This window comes from Lepisma saccharinum, chromosome 19 (assembly GCF_977018435.1).
Source record: "Lepisma saccharinum chromosome 19, izLepSacc3.1, whole genome shotgun sequence".
Taxonomy (NCBI): domain Eukaryota; kingdom Metazoa; phylum Arthropoda; class Insecta; order Zygentoma; family Lepismatidae; genus Lepisma; species Lepisma saccharinum.
The window spans coordinates 63064682-63086577 of record NC_139247.1 but is presented as its reverse complement, the minus strand read 5'-3'; the positions used below and the strand labels follow the sequence as shown (position 1 = coordinate 63086577).

The following is a 21896-nucleotide window of genomic DNA, read 5'->3' as shown; positions in this document are numbered from 1 at the left end:
GTGTAAAGTTGCACCATTCATTTTGAATTACCTTGTATAACTGAATATAGTAATTTAAATGTTTAGGTGTCATCATAACCTAACACATATATATTTTTAGTGGGAGATCCAACATGCTTTCAGTGCCCTTCTACATTGAGACACATTTCTTTCTAGTAAAAAGTGAGAAATTTGATGTAAATAGGGGGTGGACAGTAGGGCTGAGTCGATACCAATTTGAATCTATATTGGTACTCTTAGCGATTCCCTGTGCTACTGATGCTTGAAAAGTGTAACAATTAAAAGTTTTTCACATATTGATTAATATTATTAGGTGAGTATTCCACTGCAATTACAAGCATCAATTTACCAAAGTTTTGCTTTAAAACATTCAAGAATTACTTCAGAATGTAAAAGTACCTGTCATGAAATTGCAAAGTACAATTTCTTCACATAATATTGGCACAAAATCAAAGGAAACTTTGAATTTTGCATAACTTCCAGGATAATTAGTTCACATGGCATTTTTGCAGACTCCGTGAACAATGGAAAAGTACCATTGCTTTCTGATTCTAATACATCGGGATCAGTATCAGCTCAGCCCTAGTGGACAGATGTATCAAGCTACCAACTTAACAAAATCTCTAAACAGTCTCTTACTTCCTCAAAATTATATCATTTTGTTATTATCCTTACGAAGTATACAAAATTATATGTAACTTTCTTTAAAGTACTTGCAATAATGTATTCTATTTCTAAGTTAACAAGCATCAGAACAACCTGATTACATACATTTATTAAACAGGTATATGTGTTTAAAGAAACTGTAAACTAAATATTTGCCATCAACATTTTTCCAACAATAACTGCAAAAGAATGAAGTGGTTACAATTTACCTGGTTGATTAACATGTCGTCCTCCTCCATTAACAATCTGAAGAGTCCATCGACCCTCGGCCTTCTCGCCCCAATAATGAACACTCAAAAATGGCCAATCATCAAAGTTTGAGCTCACCACGTCGCGAGGCCTTTCAAACAGAAGTGTCGACGTCGTGCCCATTGGCGAGGTCAAAAGAATTCTTAAATTTCCACGAGGGAAGAAACGTAATGAAATTTTGCATTGAACATGCTCTAAGAATCTAACTTCGTTGTATGTGTTGCGGCAACCATCGACATCCATGTGAGCCTGAAGAACTTGACCAACTGCAGCTGGAATTTCCCTGCGATGTAATAAATCAATTTCATCATTAATGGACACATAGAGAATGCATAAACTACACTACAAGGATTTATGTTCTTAAATGCACAATGGCCATTTGATAGAAGATCTATAGTAAATGGTTGAAAAAAGAGCTTTTCACAAGTCTGTAAAAATTCACTTTCTATAGCTATAATCTGCACATTCCACCTTTCAAATTACCTTTCAGATATAATGTGAAGTCTTACAAATATTAGTTGGAGTTTTTGTCTTACGTCCACTTTATGCACAGAAAGACTAATTGGGACTACGCCTACAATTTAAAGTGGGATCTGAATCTCTATGCCTCCACTGTGTATCAAACCCCTTGATTGTAAGATGACAAATATCACAGAAACGAATGTGAAAGGAAACCAAACAATCATATGACTTCAATGTTATACATGTACAGTAATGGACTGGTCACAAGTGTTCAAACTGACGACAATCGGCAAATTTCTTCCTGTCTGTTTCATTGACTACATTTTAAAACTTATTCCAAAATGGGAGGAAAAGCAAGAGTCAGTCCCCCCCCCCCAACCTTTAGCTCTGAGAATATTTTTTACCATTCATTTCAACTTTATGGCCATCAGAAGAAAAATAATTACTTACACACAAGTGATAACACTTGCCTGATTTTTAGTGTTAATGATTCATTATTATTCTACAATGCCTCAATGGACAATATTAAATTGTACAGTTTTTCTTTTACCTACTGTAACATTACAATTCAAGAGAACACCTATTCTTATCATTCGGTGTATTTTTTTCGTCATCTGACCAATTCTATGGATCAAATCTACCTGTGACTACTCAGTACACTAAACACTACTGTGTCCCTACAGGGATAAAAAATTGCTACAGAATTCTTGGGGACATGACACAGTTTATAGTAGTGGTCAGCACAAAGTATTGCAAATACGACAGAAAAATATCTGCATGAGAGTTAATATTGCTTTCATCATTATATAAGATACACTGTACACTAATGGCAAAAGACACATGCAGGTAAATTACCTCATAATGCTCTCCTAGGAACTGGGATCGAATCAGGAACCTTGGATGTCTCAATTGGGTAGATGAAACGCAATGAACATTCATCCTCATTAATGGAGCACTCGCTATTATTGCTAGAATAATGGTAAGGTGCAAGAGGTAACAATTACACGCAGGTGAGTGGGAAAACTCAACACTCGAGTTTAAACCCCTACAGACTGGATCAGCATGGCGTATGCAAATACCTATCTCTCACTGTGTGAAGATGCTCCCTCGAGGTGTCGAACCATGGACTGTTTAGAACGAGGTGTCAGTTTATGGTGCCAGTCTGAAAGCCCACACTTCACTCCCTTCTCTTTGACTTTTAGCTTTTACTTCTGCACCACCTGACTGATAGTGTAGAACTGACCACTGACCCCCATTCTCCTAACCATTTATTCCACTTTAATTTAGTTAATAATGCCGACTCAGTTACCTGTAGACTCTTCCTTGATTGCGGTTGTTTGCACCTGTTTGCAACAATGGCGATCAAGGAAGCTCAGCAATGTCTGACAAAATATTCCTTAGATGGTTCTAGCAATTTCCTGTCAGAAAGGGCGATGGCCCAATGTCTGGGGTTCGTAGGTCTTTGTACTTGACATTTCAAAGATTCTACAGATTATTACGACCTATTTATATATTGCAAAGGCAACTCATAGAAGTTAATAGCCATCAAAAAGACTTCTGACAAGGAGTAAAAATCTGTTCAAACTAATACTTAACACAGACGTGACCTGTTAGTTATACGTTTTCCTACCATTTAACCAACCTCCATGACAGAGCACACTTTAGTACAACACCATGCATCCCGGGTTAGAATCCCAGCTTGGGCATGGATGTTCTCTGTGCATGTCCCTTCATCAATTTCATCATATCATCACTCATCCTCATCTTTACACTTAGCCAAAGAGTGGCACAAAAATGACGTAAAATAAACCAAATCAATCAATCCTACCATTTAGGTGTTTTGAAATCAAGTTCTATGCAACATGCAATTACTCCTAAAGATTTTCATAACAGTGAGGTTTCGACTTTATGATTGTTTAGCTAAGTTCTTCTTTATTTATTCACTGTGATGATAAAGTTCAATGTCTGGAGTAACCAATACAATATTCCTACAGTTGGTCTATTTGCTGAAAACCAATAAAGTGAATAAGTTTATCGTGTGAGGGTAACAGAATGTGTGGCTAAAATTTTAATAAACATTTACATAAAACAGGAAAAATCTTACTTCTCTTCTGGGATCTCACGAGACTTGCATATGTGCTGAGGAGGTACAGATGTCCATTTCTCTGCTAAATCCACCATTCCGGCAGCATCCATCAGTCCGTAACCAAATTTATGACTCACTGTATAAAAAAAAGTAGGAGATATTAACACAAAGTAAATATTTTAAAGCTCCTAATGATTTCCCAAGCACCCACTTCCAGGGTATGTGAAATGAATTTTTAATGTGCTTTCTGTCTTCTAGTTTCTCATGACATTTCTGCAATACTCACGATTACCTTCCTAAGATAATGAGCAGTGAAGAAATATTACCAATGGGAAATTAGGAACTGCAGAAGATTTGCTAAAAGTAGGACTGAGCCAATATGATTTTGAACTGATAACCACACCACCAATACTCTCACAGATTCCCCAAGATACCAATACTCATGCATTAAAATTGTAACAATTAAAAGTTGTTTGAAATACTGATTAATATTAGTATGTAACTATTCCACTCAAACTAAATGCATCAATTTACCAGAATTGTCCTTTAAAATATTCAAAAATCGAATATTAGAAATACCTTTCATCAATCACAAAATCGTTTTTTACACAAGACTGGTGTATAATAAATAAATCCATGCTTCTCAACCTCCTTGAGACAGACGTCCGGTAAATTATTTCTTTAAAAGTCAATGTCCCCGATACCAAAAATGTTATTCGTAAATACTTTTCTAATGTTTAAACTTCACATTTTAATTAATATGTACCCTCGGAATTAAATATTAATAAATAAATTATTGCATAATCATAAAGAGTAATAGCACGATTATGTCTAGCTATTTGACAAAAGAAATTAGTTGTCAACCAATGGATCTAATGAAATTTTGTAGATTGCTCAGGCCAATATCATTACATTAATTTGATTAGTGCTGATTTCCATTGGCATGTTGCATTTTAACAGCAAAAAATTCCAATGAATACTAATTGGGAAATCAATTACTATGCTATTATACTTGGATAATTGATATTATTAATTTGAATATAATGATATTTCTTGGAGAAAAACTTATTCATGGGAACCTCTCGTGGCTTTGTGTAATTGATACCAGGGCCTGGTATTGGGCAGTGGAGAAACTTCATATTTTTGCATAATTACCTACATAATTAGACTCTACAAAAATATCACATGGAATTTTTACAGATCCCACAAGACACCAAAATGCCACTAAAATATCAGCTGGTGTTCATAATTCAATATGTTCCAATATCGACACCTTTATGACAGTAAAAAACTTACGTGAAATCCTCCGTAACATAAGATGTCAGATCTGGATTTCAGGTGGCCATTTTAAGAGAATACCTCAATGATGTGTTCAGAGACAAATGGATTGGACGAGGATCGCCAAATTTACCAGCACCTCTAAAATGGCCACCCCAAAGTACAAATCTCACATCTTGGGATAATGCGCTATGGAGACACATCAAACAGAAAGTCAAACATAATCGTTATCAAACAACTGAGGAACTTCAAGAAGCTGTTCGCAGTGCATTTGCTTCCCTCACGCCAGCCAAGTTACAGAGGATTTCACATCGCACCTGGAGGCGAATATTACTGTGCCATGAAAATGGCGGTGTGCACACAGATCCTCTGTAGTAAATGATGGTCATTGGTCTGATTTAATGGTATACCATCCTCTCATCATACGCTGTTAAAATAACATTTTGCAGGTTTGTCTACAATTCAAAAAGCTATTTTCACACACAGGCACTTATCATACTGTGATTGGCGGAAGAATATGCAGGTGGCATCTAAGGTCACCCGGTATGAAAGTTGTATCACGGTAATGGTTGCGTGTGTGTTTCTGGGGCAGTCCAGATGAACTAGAAAATAGAGAATCCTGCAGCGGCGTGCATTCGGGATACGCAAGGTACGCTCTGCGTACCCACAACGAAGTAAGAAAAAATGAACATTTTTTCGTCTTCCCCGAACATGAAAATTCAACAGTTATCGCTCCGAAAGCAGTTCCACTGCAAGAAATTCCGATTTCCGCACGAACACGCTGCTGCCTTCCTGAAGGCAGTCCCGAATGATCCCGATTGTGACTTCGGCACCCACCCGATCCGCGTTGCCGATTTCCGCAGAAAGACGCTGTTTCTTCTGCTTGGTACTCTAGAAATTCGGAAGGTATCCCCATTGGCTCATATCAGCCCCGACCACGTGTTTGGATCTGCCTGCGCTTACCCTCTCTCCCACTTTTTTCCCGGTTCTAAGCGGCGAGGGTACCCAAGATTTTGACAGCGTATGCAGTGTTGACAGTAGTCAACATATATTTTTTTTCTGGAATGCTTAGCTTACTAGCATTTAGCAGCCACGCGTAGATAGATCACTGTGTTGGGTTGCAATAATAATACATTATAAAAAGTGATACAGGAATCAGAGAGGAGGGCAAGAATATGTAGTGGTGGAAGATCATATTTAATATACGCGTAAACTATCACATATAAAATATTTATGTGAGGGTAAAGTTACACTAGCAAGGTTTTTTATTTTTCGTATAGGGAGGTGAGGACCGGACTGGACTGTCACTGTGTCGAGGGGAAAATATGTGAACAATTTTCAAGTTTCGCACAATTCTCAGTGTATGAAAGTATCTGTTTATCTCCTTTCGGGATCAACATTTCCTTTGAGTTTCATAGCATGGGTGTTGATTGGTGACCTGATGATATGAATGAATGATAAAAGAAAAACATAATAAAACACAACACTTACAATGGGATTTGAATGAGCCCCCCCTCCCGCCAGACATTGCAAAGTGATGTACAGTAGTTTAGCTTTTGAAGTGTTCTGGGATCTATGCTGACGTATTTTCTACTTGTCCTTAATTATCTCCCTTCTACAAAATACTTTGTCGACTGGCAACTCCGATTCATTCGTCCACAAGAATGCGTGGTTTTCGGGCATAGCGGGACCGGACACAACATACCGTGGGAGGTTGACTTTTGCTTTCGTCTGTCGTGTGAAATTTGCAGAGTGTGTTTCGTTCATATTATTTACATTACAGGATCTCTATTGTTTGTCGGTGCTGTGAAGTGATAAAATAGGGGGACCGGGAGTTATTGATGACGTTCTGGAGAAGGGATTTTCGGAATTTACGAAAAAAGTGTAAACAATCCGAAATGGAAGGTCTGTTCCTGAGTTGGAAGAATTGTTTCAGGCAGGAGTTGTGAAGGATAGTAAGTAGTATATTAGGCATTTTGATTTTTGAGAAGAAGAAACAAATATCTCTACAGAGTGATTGACAGTAGAAAAACAGTGAAACTTTATTGTTGGCCTTATTCGTTGGTTTCCTCTGCGAAAGGTGTGAAATAGTAGAGGATACTGAGATTTATCAAATTGATTACATGAAATTTGAAAGGACGGAAAATGATTGTGCCATTTCTTTCCGTTCAATGTTCATCGCACTGCATGAAGGAAATAATCGCAGTTGAATTGTTGGACTCTACATAGCTACTATCAGAATATATTTGCGAATATAAAATATCATACATATATTTTACCTCGTTACATTTGGATATTGATACAAGGACGAGAAATTTTCCATTATAAAATTGTAGAAAGAAGTTATTTTCTGAATAACATGATGGCCAGGGAGGGGGGGGGGGGTTCTGGCCCCCATAATCCATTTCGGATGGCCCATGTTGCGTACCCTAGTTTAAATGTCACCGCACGCCACTGGAATCCTGCCAAGTGTGAAGTGAGAGCTGTCGCTCAGTTTTTGCATGTTAGAAAAACTCGACCTTCTGAAATTCATTGTCAAATCGTGGAGGTCTATGGTGACAAAGTGAACGGTAACTACATTTCTTAATGGACTGCCAGCAGAAATGTATACACAAACTTTCACCTGGTACGATAAGTGCCTCAATGCCGTGGGTGCATAGTATTTGTTCAACTAACTTGTTCCATCCTTTCCTTAACATCAAACAGGCTTTCGAGATGTACCTCATAGCACATGGATAATGTCACATTAAGATTCCATGCTATGAGGACTCGAAACATTATCTGAACAACGTTGTGTAGAAATATAAAATTTACCTTTTCTCTTGACACCATTGACGATCCATCCAGTCTCTTTTTCCAAAGGGCCTGCTTTTGACGACAACACCACCAAGTACTGCATATCTCTCCACGTGAGAGATGGGTTTGCCTCGAGTGCCAATGCACATATACCAGCAGCCAGAGGAGCAGAAGCAGATGTGCCTGCAGAGGTAATGTGAAAAAGGAAGTAATTTTAGATGCAGATATACAAGTAAATAAATACCTACCCACTTAACTAAAGTTTACACGCATACAAATATTAAAGGAAATTATTCGCAATTATCCATGTTAGGAAAACATATAGGACAGATTATGTTTAATAAGTGGTCAGTTTAATAAAAGACCGGACTTCTGTACCGCAATTACAACATGACACATGCTTGTTCCCTTCAAAGTAGTCCGCCATTATTGCAATGCAGTTCTCTCATCGTTTCTGCCACTGTTCGGACACCTCCTGGAACACGTTTCTGGGCATAGCTCATATCTGTGTCATCGCGTTCTGCTGAATTCCATTTACACTTTCAAAACGACGTCCTTTTAAGTTTCTTTTCTCAACTGTGGAAACAAAAAAAAATATCCCTTGGGGCCAAGTCTGGAGAGCAAGGTGGGTGGGGCATGATGGTTATCCCATGAGCAGTCAAAAACTGGCAGACAAACAGTGATGTGTGACTTAGCACGTCGTCATGCTGCCACACTAGGGCTACCAGACGTCCTCTTTTTTGGATCCTGAAAATGATCCGGGCAGGTTTTTAGAAAAATTGGGAAATGTCCTCTATTGGGGGGTATAGACAACTGTTTCAACTTCAAGATTCGTAACAACATTTTATATTTGTAAATATTTGTTAATATTGTTACCGTGTTCAATTTCAAAGTAAGGGAATACAATACTCGGTTCCAAACGCAAAGGCAAACTTTTCTTTTAATAAAGAATGAATATAGTTTATGTAGTTCAATATTATGTAATATTCTCCATTCCCATGCTTTTTCATCTCTCTTACGTCCAAATATTCTCCTAAGTTTTATATTTTCAAAAACTCTCAATTTATGTTCTTTTAAAGTTAGAGACCAAGTTTCACAACCTTATAATACTACCATCATAGTAAACAAATATTAGAATATTTGGACATTTGCCGATAATGAGGCCTATTGTTAGTTATACTGAATAGTGTAAAATTATTTTACAGGGGTGCGTGATCTACAAGATCACCAAAACACTAGTAAACATAAAATTTAGATTCAAAGTGCTGCATCTAAAAATGTCCTCTTTTTATAAATTATCAAATATAATAATGTTTTCTCTTATAAAGTTTGTCATCTGTTAACCCTAGCAACACTCAACTCCTGTGTTTTTTCCACATCTCAGACATTTTTCTGTGCACAGCATCCTTCAAACACCTTAAAACTTCAACGTAGAGCTCCTTGCTCACAGTCCGAACAGGAGAAACAAATTCATGATGCACTACACCTTGCATATGTATACGTATATCTTTCCCATCTTTGTGTTCATCGTTTGCTGATGTCTTGAATTTTCTCCGATCGATGTTCTGCCCTCTTTGAAATGCTAAAACCACTCATGATACTGTGATCGGCTCATACAGTCCTTCCCAAAAACTTTCTGAAGCATTTGACACGTTTCACTAAAAAATTTCCCCAGTTTAAAGCAAAATTTTTCACAAACACGCTGCTCTGCTTGGTCTTTCATCTTCACTGTGAAGCGAACGTGACGAGAGGTTACTGCACGTTAGGGTGGTCCATTTCTTATGGGTAAAAAAAAAAAAAGTTTCAGCACATACTTTCCACAAACTTGTTTTTGTTTCTTTATCAAAAAGAAGTGTGCATGCCAAAAACTAGCCCATTCAAAGCATATTTAGAGATCGCTAGGATTTGTAAGTAAAATAAACTAAGAAATCGCCACTCAATACTTTTAGCCAATATGAGAATATAACAGAAAATAATTTTTGTCATAAACAGTTATTTTTTAAACGTTTTCAGAAACATTTAGTGAACAACTGACACACTCTATACCGGTATATTGTATTTATTTTCATGTTTTGTGATTTCTCATGTGAAGGAATATTGCTTGAAATTTTGACCAGACTTTTCATTCATACAACTTGTTTAATACTGAGAACCTCCTTAAACTCAGTCATGAAATGCATAACTACTACACCGATGCTATGAAAATGCAACAGCCTAGAGACGACTACCTCGAACTGCAAAGCCTGTGTCAGATATTTCTCGGAAAGCCAGATACAACCGAAGTTCAGTTTCAAGCGCCAGGTGCATTTCATGAAGCTCGTTGAATGGCGAAGGCAATCTATTGCCTTAAAGTTTACATGTTCCAGGAACAGTTCATTCTTACCACAGCAGAGAAAAACGGTGTCGCAGAAGTATGCCTATTTATAAGTCTCGTATGGTCATTACTGGAACAAAGCTCCCATAGCTGCAAGAGCCCCCTTGAATGAAGCCAATCTCCTTGAACAGATTAAAGATTACCCTAACCGTAAGATTGGAACTGCTGCATTAGCAGCATTTCGTCGTCACCTCTAGTATTTATCTGAACATTTAGTTGCACTTACATTTTTTGATTTGTGACTTAGTGACGAGTGTAAAAGGGAAATGGTGAAAAATGTTCAGCGATCATCAAAAGTAAAAGCTTTGCACAGACTTGACGGAAAAACTTCCAATCATCAGCATCCACTTCAGTCTTTTATTACAGAGTGCTCAACTGTTCATTTCGATTTGTTACTTAATGACGGATGGGAAAAGACAGAGTGGCCTACAGATGCAGTTTATATTGAAATGCAAGAACAGGTTCGTCAACTGAAAGTTGTTAACAATTGTGCAGAGCGTGGAATTGCTCTAATTCAAAAATTCAACTCTAGTTGGATGAGAAACAAAAACAATTTCTCCACTGGCTGATTGATCTACCTAGAAAACAATTTCCTGTTGCTTCGAAATCTAATGTGATGACAATGACTTTGGGAGATTAAAACCCACTGAATAATGTAGAATATAGACAATTTCAGTTCCTACATTTTGATTTATTTTACTCTCTTTCATACATTAACATCAAAAACAGCTCTTTTCTTACTTTTCACCTTACTCCTAAAAGTGATCAATCCTAGCGACCCCTAAGTATTCTTCAATTTGGTAGAAATTTTACAGATGGGGAACTTATGTGATCTCAAACAGGGGCAACCTTGTGGAGAACCAAAATTCCAAACTTAAAAAAAATGGACCACCCTACTGTACGTGTATGCATCGGTGGCTCTAAACGGGCTACTGGTGACAATAGTGTGATGCAGCAAGCGACAGTGTGTTTTTGAAGGTTACCACTAGAGAGCGCTACCTGTGGGAACTCCATATCAACAATGGTTTGGACACTATGACATTACTGGTCTTTTTTTGAACAGACCACGTATGTGGTATAATTTCAATATGTTCAATTATTAACAATTCTATTTGAATGTGATGTGAAAGATATACATGTATAAGAATCTTTAAACCTCAAAAACATGTAAAAATACTAATAGTTTACTGTTGCTCAGTGCTGAGCACGGTAACAAGCAAGTATCACACAACATCAATGTGACGTAGAAATTTTCAGCGTAAAATGCAGGCTCTACCAGGACTTGAACCCGGGTATCTGGCATACCATGCCGTTGCTATAGCACTGAGCTACCGAGCTGGCCTGGACCTGATTTTTCGCTATTGCTGTTTTACCTGTGTGGAATCGTCTCTGCCAGTGCTACCGCAACGGGGTCTGATGCCTTTGAAACACATCTCCTGTGTGTGCCTAATCTTCAATAATTAACATCAATATGAGTACTATCAGCAATTTTTATAGAGGAAGCGTTCAGGTCATTGACATCATGATGAATAGCAGAAAAAATAATAATAAACTATTATTCATATTAACAATTTATTACTATATCCTTGGGGAGACTCTCCTACATCTGTAAACTGCTACATACCTGTATGCTCCACTGTACAAATGTGATCAGGTCTTAATTTTCCATCCATGTCAACTGTTGCCACACTTTTATCATGGCCTGGTGTTCCGGAACTGTACGTTGAGGCCAATGTTGAGGAACACTCTTCCAGATACCATGGTTTGTATCTTTGAAAATAAAATAAGCAATTATGTATTTAAGACAAAAACATGACAAAGTAGATTCTCTTGTGCAAACATAAGAACAATCGTGCATTTGGCAATTATATTAGTTTTCATTTCTTAAAGCAGGCAGTTGATATGAGCACTGATATTTCCTCTTATTCTTAAAAGCTTGCATAATCGCTACTATATAGCAAAAGAGTACATTAAATCTTAATTTGAAAGTGACTTTATCCTTTGGTGATGTTAGATTCTCCCAGAACCTTCTCCACCTAACATGGGGTGCATTCCGAAAGTCATAACGAAATGAACGAATCGAACGAAAGTAACTGGGCTCGTGAACCTGGTGAAATCAGTTATTTTACAGACATATGGGACATTCTAGACAAAAGCGCAGGCGTAGCGTTTTGTTTATATAAAAATTTTCCGCATGGCGTCCAGCGGAAGGCATTTCCTTCTGACAGAAATAAACTCTACTGCGGATATTGTTACTCATTTAATCACACTGTAAGAACAGTTGAGGCACACTCATCTTGTGCATGTTGCTTGATAACGCTCTCTGTTAAATACAATTCCCGAACTAGTGCAGTTTGAAGAGATCATGCACCCGTGGTGTCTGCAGGCAGCAGATGATTCTCACCAAACAAACCAGCCTCCTGGCTCGTGCATTTGGTGAATCTCGTTCTTGCACGAGATGCAAGGAATGCAAGCATAATGAACCTCACGAAAAACATGGAAGCACTTATGGAACGGCCAGTTGCCATAACTCGTTTAACGCGTTAAACTTGTGACTTTCGGAACGGGCCCATATATAGGTATTGTAACATTTATTTGTAAACTGGGATAAATTGTTAGAACAAGAATTAGAGCAACTTTCAAAAAAAGCATTTAGTGTAATATTTGCAGAGAGCAGTATTACTGTAGTAATGATTGATTGATTGATTTGATGTTTTAAGTAGACTTTATGCACAGTAAGGCTAATCGGACCTACAGTTTAAAGTGGGATCCGAACCACTATGTGCCTCCCCCGGGTATCGAACCCAGGACCACTTGATTACAATGCGACAACGCAACCACTGCGGCATCGGGGAGGCCCATACTGTAGTAATGACCTTGCTCGTCTACAATGCATACTGGATTCCATTATAAACAAAGAATTATTAATGTCCTTATATTTCTCATCATAATTCTTCATTTTAATTCATTTTTTTGGATTCCCAATTAATATCCCTTGATTATGCTTTAAGTTTCAATATGCTAGAATGAAGCATTTGCCAATCAGCATTAAGATAATCAAAATCAATGAATTTTAATAAGTACATTCTTGTACAAAATAAACTTGATGTTTTTACTATTATTCTACATGAAAAATAATCTAACACAGTTATTTTTAGTGCTTTTATTGATTTTATCTGCGACGTTTCATTCTGATATCCCAGAACTTTCTCAAGCTACACTAAGATATACATACAAACACACAACCTCACATGGCTAGTCCCTCTACACATCTGAGGAAAGATTGTGTCTCCTTATTTCCTCCTAGGTAAACTGGTTTTTGCTTGCAGGTTTTCCTTACAGCTGACTGTTTCTCCCCCTCCCCAAGGAAACATCCCAGATAAAATCACTAAAAATAACTGTTAGATTATTTTGCACGTACAAAAAGTGGTTATGCAAACCTTCAAGAAGAACAATGATATTATTCTACAATATAAATAACAATAACTTTAGTCATAAGTAGAACTCGGAAGTTGAAGACCTATAAATTGCCAAAAAAAGACCTATAAAAAGACCTAAAAATATCAAAAAAGGACCTAAAAATGGAAAAAAGGACGTATAAATGTGATCCAAATTAATTAATAACTTCATTTTAATTACATATTTAATGAATAAAAAATTCTGGTGGTATGGAATACACAGTGCGAAAAAACTGAAAGGTTCAAAACAAGAGAAAGTTGCCACTCACAGCGTGACTTTCCAGACAAGTTACGGTTAACGGACCTTGTACCGCACCTGCTTCAGTCGTCCAAAAATGTTTTTCTCTCGTTTCAGGGATGGTTCAAATATATTTTTCTTTCTTTCTTTCTTTTTACTTCTTTACTACAGAAAGGATGTTTAAGAGGTGATGAACTAATGATGATTCGAATTGAGAATGGGCAGTAAAAACATAGTCGAAAGAAGGTGAAGTTGCAAGAAAAAAAAGCCGTCAAGACCTAAAAAAAAGGCTAAAAAAGCACCAATAAGTCAAAAAACGCTGAAAAAGGCAAAAAAGACAAATAAAACCCACCTTTTTCTGGCCTACAATGACCCAAAATGAACATATATTATGTTGGGCCTTGTCTTCAGACACTAGGGGGGGGGGGGGGGGGAAGGATTTTTCCTCAACTTCCGAGCCCTAGTCATAAGAAATTCTTGTACAGATAATAATCTAATAACTACAGCAAATCGTAGAATAGACACATTTTAACTAGTAGCAAGTACAAGGTTTTTGAGAGGACAACAAATGCATTCTAACTATTTAATTCAATGGAATTGACAGTTATGTAAGAAAAAAGTGTTTCTTTTATATATATATTTTAACATAGATTGTAATATAATTAAGTCTTGTTTCCATATTAAAAACACTAAGTTGCTGACCAAGGCAGTTTATTAAGATAAAAAACACTTAACAGGTAACGTTTTAGTTTAGTTTAGTTCTTCGTCTGAGGAAGACCCTGATACAGGGTTGAAATGTTACCTGTTAAGTGTTTTTATCTTAATAAACTGCCTTGGTCAGCAACTTAGGTTTTTAATATAGATTATTAAACTAACATGCATCATTATTACACTAAAAGCACGTACATGCAAGCATACTTACCCTCCCTGAGTTGCACTTGAAATTGACAAAGTAAAAATACTGTTTGTATAGCCATCACAATTACAGGAATCTGTGTGTCTTCCACCATTTCCTGAGGCCCACACAAAAATAGAACCTTTCCCTTTGCGACCCTGAAATGGTATGAATATTTTACAGAAACTGTAAAGCAATATATATCACATACACATACACTGAATTTCATTACTAAAAAAAGCAGGTTTCTAATCTTAATCTTGGGGAGCTGTCAGACCGAAGTGATGAGTGACAAGCAACATGGGCTCCTTCAGTGCATAAGAAAGCATTCACCGCAAATGTATGAACAACAGATCAAAGCAACATGCACGCCATTGAAAAAAATGGCCCACTTCAAACAACACACAAGTGACAACCAACACATGCAGCTTGTCATGTTGCTTTGATTGAAAGGTTGCATATTTTCTGAAGGTTGATTTGTAAGTGTCGGTATGGTCTGAAAGCTTCCATAAAGAAACAGAGTGAAGGGATGGGAGGCTGTTTAATGTGTCTTCCTAGTTCATTAATAATAAATCTTGCCCTATTTACCTACCAGCATCACATGTTAAGTGATAAGAATTATTCATACAATGTATACAATTCTCTTTTGGATCATCATATGAAGCAGGTAAATCAGAAAATTTAATGTGTGTTCAGTTAATGTAGTTATTATGTCAAATGCTAATTTTTAAATTTAGTTTACCCATTGATTTGAGGCTGGGTGAGCCCCAGAGCCAATTTATGCAGGGACAGATCACCTTAGATCACCACCCCAGGAATCAAACCCAGGTCTCCTACGTGGCAGTCAGACACCCTACCAACTAGATCACCGTGGCTCTCACTAACCACCACTTTGTATAAATACATTTACGGTATTTCATTTTGAAGAATTTCATTATAGTATTATCACGTTAGAAGAGTCTGTATCTGTGTACTGACTTTGTTTGGTTTACATACAAGTTGTGGTTGCAATATTGTTTTGATTAAGGTGATTGAATTTTGTATTCACAGTAGCAAGACCACAAACAGATAACAATATACCTAGTCTGGCCATAAATACTGTTACAAACTTTCGGTTTGGACTGTACATCCAGTAGTCAGGTTCATGAACCATGCTTGTGCTGAAGTTCACTCCTGACTACTGTGTGTTCAGCTGTGAAAGAGCAAGCATGTATCTTCTTGTGCTTAGCATGGAGTGAGGCGAATATGAAAATATGAAATGCATATGGTTGGGAAGTCACTCACTGAGATTTTCCAGCCCCTAAAAATCCCGAAGATCAGCAAAAGGTTTGTGTATCAGACAATCCAGAGATTCACTGAGACTGGTAGCATGAAAAACAGCTGCGGCTGTTAAAGCAGTGATGGCTTGCATCCGCCAAAATCCCATCCGCAAGCAAGTGATATTGGCACAGGAGCTGAACATTTCACAAAATCAATGTTCAGGGTAGTTAATGAAGACCTTGGAATTGGAGCTTACCGGTGGAGTACTGGAAATTTCCTGATGACACAAGTGAAGAAGCAGAGGGAACTGAAATCGAGACGGCTCCTGCAGCGGTACATTGCCAATGGGCATTGCAGGATTCTCTTCACTGATAAGAAATTTTTCACCACTGAATAAAGTTTTAACCACCAAAATGAAAGGGTGTATGCTTCAAACTCTCGAGAAGTTAGTGAGAGAGTTCCCAAGAATCAGAGATGCCAGCAGTCTTCCTCAGTCATGGTTTGGTGGGGGTGAGCTATGAGAGTTCCAACAGGCCTCATTTTTGAGAAAAGGGCTTAAAAGCCGTGCGAGAGTGTATGTGGAAAGTGTCCTGGACCCTCTCGTGACACTGTTGAACCAAACAATGGTTCACAATGAATCCTGGATGTTCAAGAAATATTCTGGCCCAGCTCATAAGGCAAGGATGATGCGATGGTGACTGGAGACCAGTGTACCCGATTTCATCTCCACTTTTGATTGGCCATCTGATAGCATGATCTCAGTACCTTGGACTAAAAGCTGTGCCTAGAGCTAGAAGGGGACTGTCTGCAAGACGAGGCACCCTATAATTGAATGTTAAAAGCGCTCCTTGATAGCAGCAGGGGCGGACTTTCCCATCAAGACCATCCGTGCTGCAATAGATGTCTGGCCAGGGAGACATCGAGCCTGTGTGAGGGTGAAAAGTGTACATTTTGAAAACTGATTGGTGCTATTTGTGTGTAATATATGTAAGTGTAACATACTAAAAGAACATTTAAAAATCTGAAATCATATTCAATTTATTCACAAAATAGTGTGTAACAGTATTTATGGCCAGACTAGGTATATTCAATATCTTTTTCTTTAAAGTTTTCTCTAAATACTATGCAAATGCAAATTGGGGGGTCCTGACATGACAACTTACACTTGTTACGCCATAAATGAACGCCCTTCTGGCCAATGGTCCTGGACCATCTACAGTCTTCCCATCATCTTCCGGTCCCCAAGAAGCACTGTAGATGTCGATGTGTTCCGGATTCAGACCCAAAGCTCGGGCTTCAACTGCATCATTGACGTTCCCATCCAGCATTCGAACACCTATAAATAATAAAGACGAGAATGTAAAACAAAGCAATTCATCACTATAAGTACATGCAAAATAAAGTCATTTGGAGAGGGGGATCTTCATGTGTTACTACATCAGGTATATCAATTCCCATTTGGGGGGATAATGTGTATGGTAACAAAAATACTGATAAAAATGCAAAGGTGTTAACAATGTAACATAACAATTCAGTTATAAACAGCAAGTTACAAATTCGAGTTATTTTAATTACAAATCAAAAAATAATGAAAATGTGCCCAGAAATGTATCATAAAACAAATAATTCAGATATGGTCATAAACTTTAAAATGTTAAGACTTTTGCATGGGTGACAGCAGAAATGTTAGTGGGGACTGTGGAGGGGTGCTCACAAAGTTTATGTTGTGTGACATCTTACTACAATTTAGTTATTTTTAAAACTGTGACAACTCATGGAACACTTTACTTGTTGGATTAACTGATAGCTGTTATTTATCCACACCCCTAACAACCACCAAAATGTTCTCAACACCCTCTAAATACGAACTCATCTGACCCTCCATGGTAAATTCTAGATAAAATCCGTAACTGCTAGAATGTGTGAATGTGAAAACATGAAATCGACATGGTTCTTTCATTTTACACTGAATTTTTACGGCTAGTTTTCCTTTGGTTGGAAAATTAAATACTAACCCTCTTACCGACTATCAAAATAATAAAACTCTTGCCTTTCTTTCTAATTTGCAATAACGATGCCAATTTTCAGGGGCGGAGGAAGTTGATCGATTCCACTTCCCTCAGATGACAATGAAGAACTGTGTATTTAAAAAACTATATGTGCAGAGTTTGCTAGCACACAATTTGCGATTAGTAATACAATTTGACAGTTGCATGCACACACTGACAGAAAATAAGGTTAAAAAAAATTAACAAGAGAACGGAGGGATGAGGAAAGAATTACCATGCAAAAGAAAGGGAGAAAGCTATTATTCACAGAATCATTTCAACTGTCCTGTTTCAGAGCAACCGAGAGCTTTCTCGTAATTTCCCATGAGATTTAGTTCGTTACCGGAATAATTATTTGTGCAAGAAGAAAGCGACTCTCAATCCTTCCCTCTTTATTCCTATCACTCTACTGGGTAAGCACTGGTCATGAGGGCAACACGTCAGTATGTTGCACGAATCTGGAAACATTTTAAACCTTTCAACTCGCTTGGTACTGTACTGAATCGATGCATCCAGCACGGTTGGATTCTCTAACCGCGCTTTCCAGATTTCACCAGCGTGCATCAGACTGGTGCACCAAAAATGACGTCAATTTCGGTGAAATACGGAAGGCTTCATGCTGCAGCAAAGAAAGCTAGATTCAGAATGCGCGCGCATATTCACGTTTATTAGGGAAAAAAATCACTGATTGTGACTAAATCACAGAAGATATTTCATAAATATTATATATTTTCACTTAACGACATCTTATTTTGCATGTGCAGTACGAATTTAAGTGGTATTCTTTTGTAATGATATAGAATTTTGCAAATGGATGCTTTCCTGTATGTTGCAGCAGAAGATGGATGCATGGTTTGATGCATCGGTATACTTTATTTCACTTTGCGTGGAAGTGAAGGAGCAGTAGTATTTAAAATGTCGACAGTTTATGTCTATATCCAGTTTATTCGCCCTCCGTGCAATAAAATCGGCGTGACATTCCGTAATATTGCCTACAGGACGTATATCACGAATCGGAAGAAGCTTCAGTGCAGACGACGCCATTTTGATTCACCAGCCGCACCAGCTCTTGAGGCTGGTGTAAATTGATGACGTCGTGGTTTAACCTGGTGAAAGCTTTCGTGCGCCCCGGTAAAATACGGAAAGCCAAAGCGTGCATCAGCGGTGCAAACTCTCAAAAGAGCACTGGTTCATTACAAGTGCGTAGTTAGAGATCGGTTATTTCATTGAACTCTCCAGCCTAATTATTGCCTATGTGTGTGGGAGCAGGAAAAGGTTTATTATCCTTTTTGCCTTGACTCATCTCACTCAACAGGTCGCTAGGTGCCGTGGCTTGCCGCGAGTTGATAGCTTCCTGGAGATGAGGCCTTGCTCGAAAAGGTTTATTATCCATGCATCAGCGGTGCACCAGCGCGTCCACCGGTGGATTCTGGAAAGCGCGGTAAGGTCGGACCAAAATAGGGTGAAGCAGAACCCTAGCTATAGAAGGGAGGGGGAAGGGGTAGAGGGAGGAGGGGTACTGCGAAGGAGAAAAAATATTTAAAACATAGTAAAGAGTTACCACTGAGATCCTGGGAAAGTATTGGTTCTTATTAAATTAATACTACTGTTTCTGTATTTCTCAATACTGACATTTACATCTAAAGGCACGAACAAAACACAGCAGCAGGTAGGGTGGTAGTCTCAAAATCTTACGTCCCGTACACCCAACGGCAAAAGAAAAATAGGCGAATTTACGATGATAAAATTAAAAAACTTCAATAATTGAAGAACAATATCTACTTCCAATCGACACAATTCCATTCTTTAAAACAACACAGGATGTAGAATAAAAATAACATGGATTTGTCTTATTCTTTGCCGTAGGCTGTACAAACGTTTGCAATTTTTTCCGTCTATAAGCGACTCTAAAAATTAGTAGTTATTTGGTTTTAATCAGTGATCGGAACGCTACATTTTAAAAGTAGCTTCGCTACAGCTACAGCTACTCTTCCAAAATGTAGCTTCGCTACAGCTACAACTACATTTACCAAAAAGTAGCTTGCTACGCTACTCCTGTTCGCTTCTTCGCTACTTCTGGATAAAAAAAATAAAAATAACCATGTGGATATTAAAAAAATCCCCTACTACTGGTAAATAGATTCTGTTATTTATTATCATGATTCCCGTGATTCGATAATTTTGAAAGCAGCGTTACTTCAGTTACTTATATTTACTATAGTTTTTGCGATTAACATACCTATGCAAGTGGCATTTAAATTCAAATTTGATATATGAATATTGCAATTAGGGTGTTACCCAAATTAATTATTACAACTATACCCAAATGAAATTTGGTAGGATTACGTATTTATGTTCACATCAACATATTTTTCTTGAGAATAAATATTTCATTTTTTAATAGACTGATATGAAGGCAGTATTTTGAATGAAAAGTACCTGGGGTCCTTTGTTTACAAAAGGGCTCCAGGTTCGATACCCAGCGGAGGCACATAGTGGCTCGGATCCAGTCTCGATCAGCTTATCTATGCATAAAATGGACACAAAACAAAAAGTAGGAAAGACGCCAAGTTGGGAGGATGGGATCTTCCTGCTCCTCCATTCTCCACACTGCTCATCATTCATCACTCTTCCTCGTTCTCACAATTAGCCGAAAATGGCAGAAAGCTACTAGTATAGATAAGAGAATAATTAAATAAACCATTCATCCTTTATGTCATGATTGAGAAGAGTTGAAGAATGGATGAGGAGATAAATGGACAAATGGGTGGTGGACTATATCAAAGCGTTCAAAGATTAATATGGAACAGGGATGTACAAATGAAATGCAAGAAGGTAATATATAACACATACTATGTGCCAATAATTACGTGACAAAAAGATACAAGAAAAAGATGCAGGCAGTGGAGATGATTTTTTTAAGGAGTCTATGGGAGAAGATTAGATAGATAGGATAGGAAGGATAGAATAAGGAATGAGGAGATCCGACAGACAGTGGGTGTGGTGAAGCTTCAGGACAGGATAGATCAGGCACAGATGAGATGGTTCGGACACATGAAGAGGATGGATGCAGAAAGACTACCAGTAAGACATTATAATGCACAAGGAGTGGGAATAAGGCCAAGGGGGAGACCAAGATGTCGGTGGAAAGAGCAGATAGTGTAGAGTGTTAGGAGAAGAGTACAAGATTGTAACACCGTGAAAATAAAGGAGTGGTGGAAGACCAGGAAAGAATGGAGAGGCTTGACTTCTATGCCGACCCAGTCAGAGGCAGGAAACAGCGAAGGACGATGATGATGATGTCATGATTAGCAATGGTTACAGAAAAGTGACGCAAAAGTAGGAAAAATACATAAATTTGAAAACTATGTATATTAATTGTAGAAAATTGTCGTTTCTGCAGGAAAGTCAATAACTCGTACGTACTTTTTACAATATGATACAATATATTGAGGAAGCTGTCGTGTAAACCCGAGTGTTCTAAACATATTGTAATTTTAAAATTTGTGAACAAATATTATCGCGAAAATAATTGTAATTCCAGAAACTCTATCATTCTTGTAACAATAATATTTTGCCGGTGAGATCCTATGTACTGACAATGATCAATGCTGTTAACGTACTGAACCATTTATTGCTGGCACTATTCCTTTGTCAGTGCAGTTGAAAATCCATCGCTCGTTTTTGCGCTGCAAGTTGTATCTTACACAGCAATTAATGACATTTTGGTGTCTCTTACACCATGGATATCCACAGGATTTCTTCCGGGGGTGATGTAAACGAGGCACTTTTTTCCAGCGGTGCAGCAAACGAGGCATGTTTCTCCCCAAAATAGCGATGCAGCTCAAAAAACGTAGCTGTTAGCTGGAATATGTTCATATATGTCAGTTAGTTATCTGGATATCTGAATTAATCAGATACTAATTAAATAAGATGCGGATATCTATAATCTACAATCTAGATAATCCTGCAAACTTAAAGGCTATTGTCGATTTTTTCTGACGCTATTGCCACATTCAAAATTCACCTCAAAATGCTGAGAGAAAACGTAGCTATAGCGAAATTTTCGCTACAACTACAGGAATT

General features: G+C 37.7%; 1 protein-coding gene across 1 annotated transcript in view; it reads right to left on the bottom strand.

The window, feature by feature from the left end:
- The window catches only part of Fur2 (furin-like protease 2), a 1025686-nt gene that overhangs the window by 33021 nt on the left and 970769 nt on the right, over positions 1-21896 (bottom strand). Inside the window, exons 7-12 of the mRNA XM_083140976.1 lie at positions 16926-17098; positions 14530-14660; positions 11536-11681; positions 7556-7720; positions 3482-3599; positions 876-1198 (exon numbers count right to left, since the gene is read on the bottom strand). Coding sequence (XP_082997102.1) covers positions 876-1198; positions 3482-3599; positions 7556-7720; positions 11536-11681; positions 14530-14660; positions 16926-17098 — 1056 coding nt within the window. The remainder of the gene's footprint in view (positions 1-875; positions 1199-3481; positions 3600-7555; positions 7721-11535; positions 11682-14529; positions 14661-16925; positions 17099-21896) is intronic.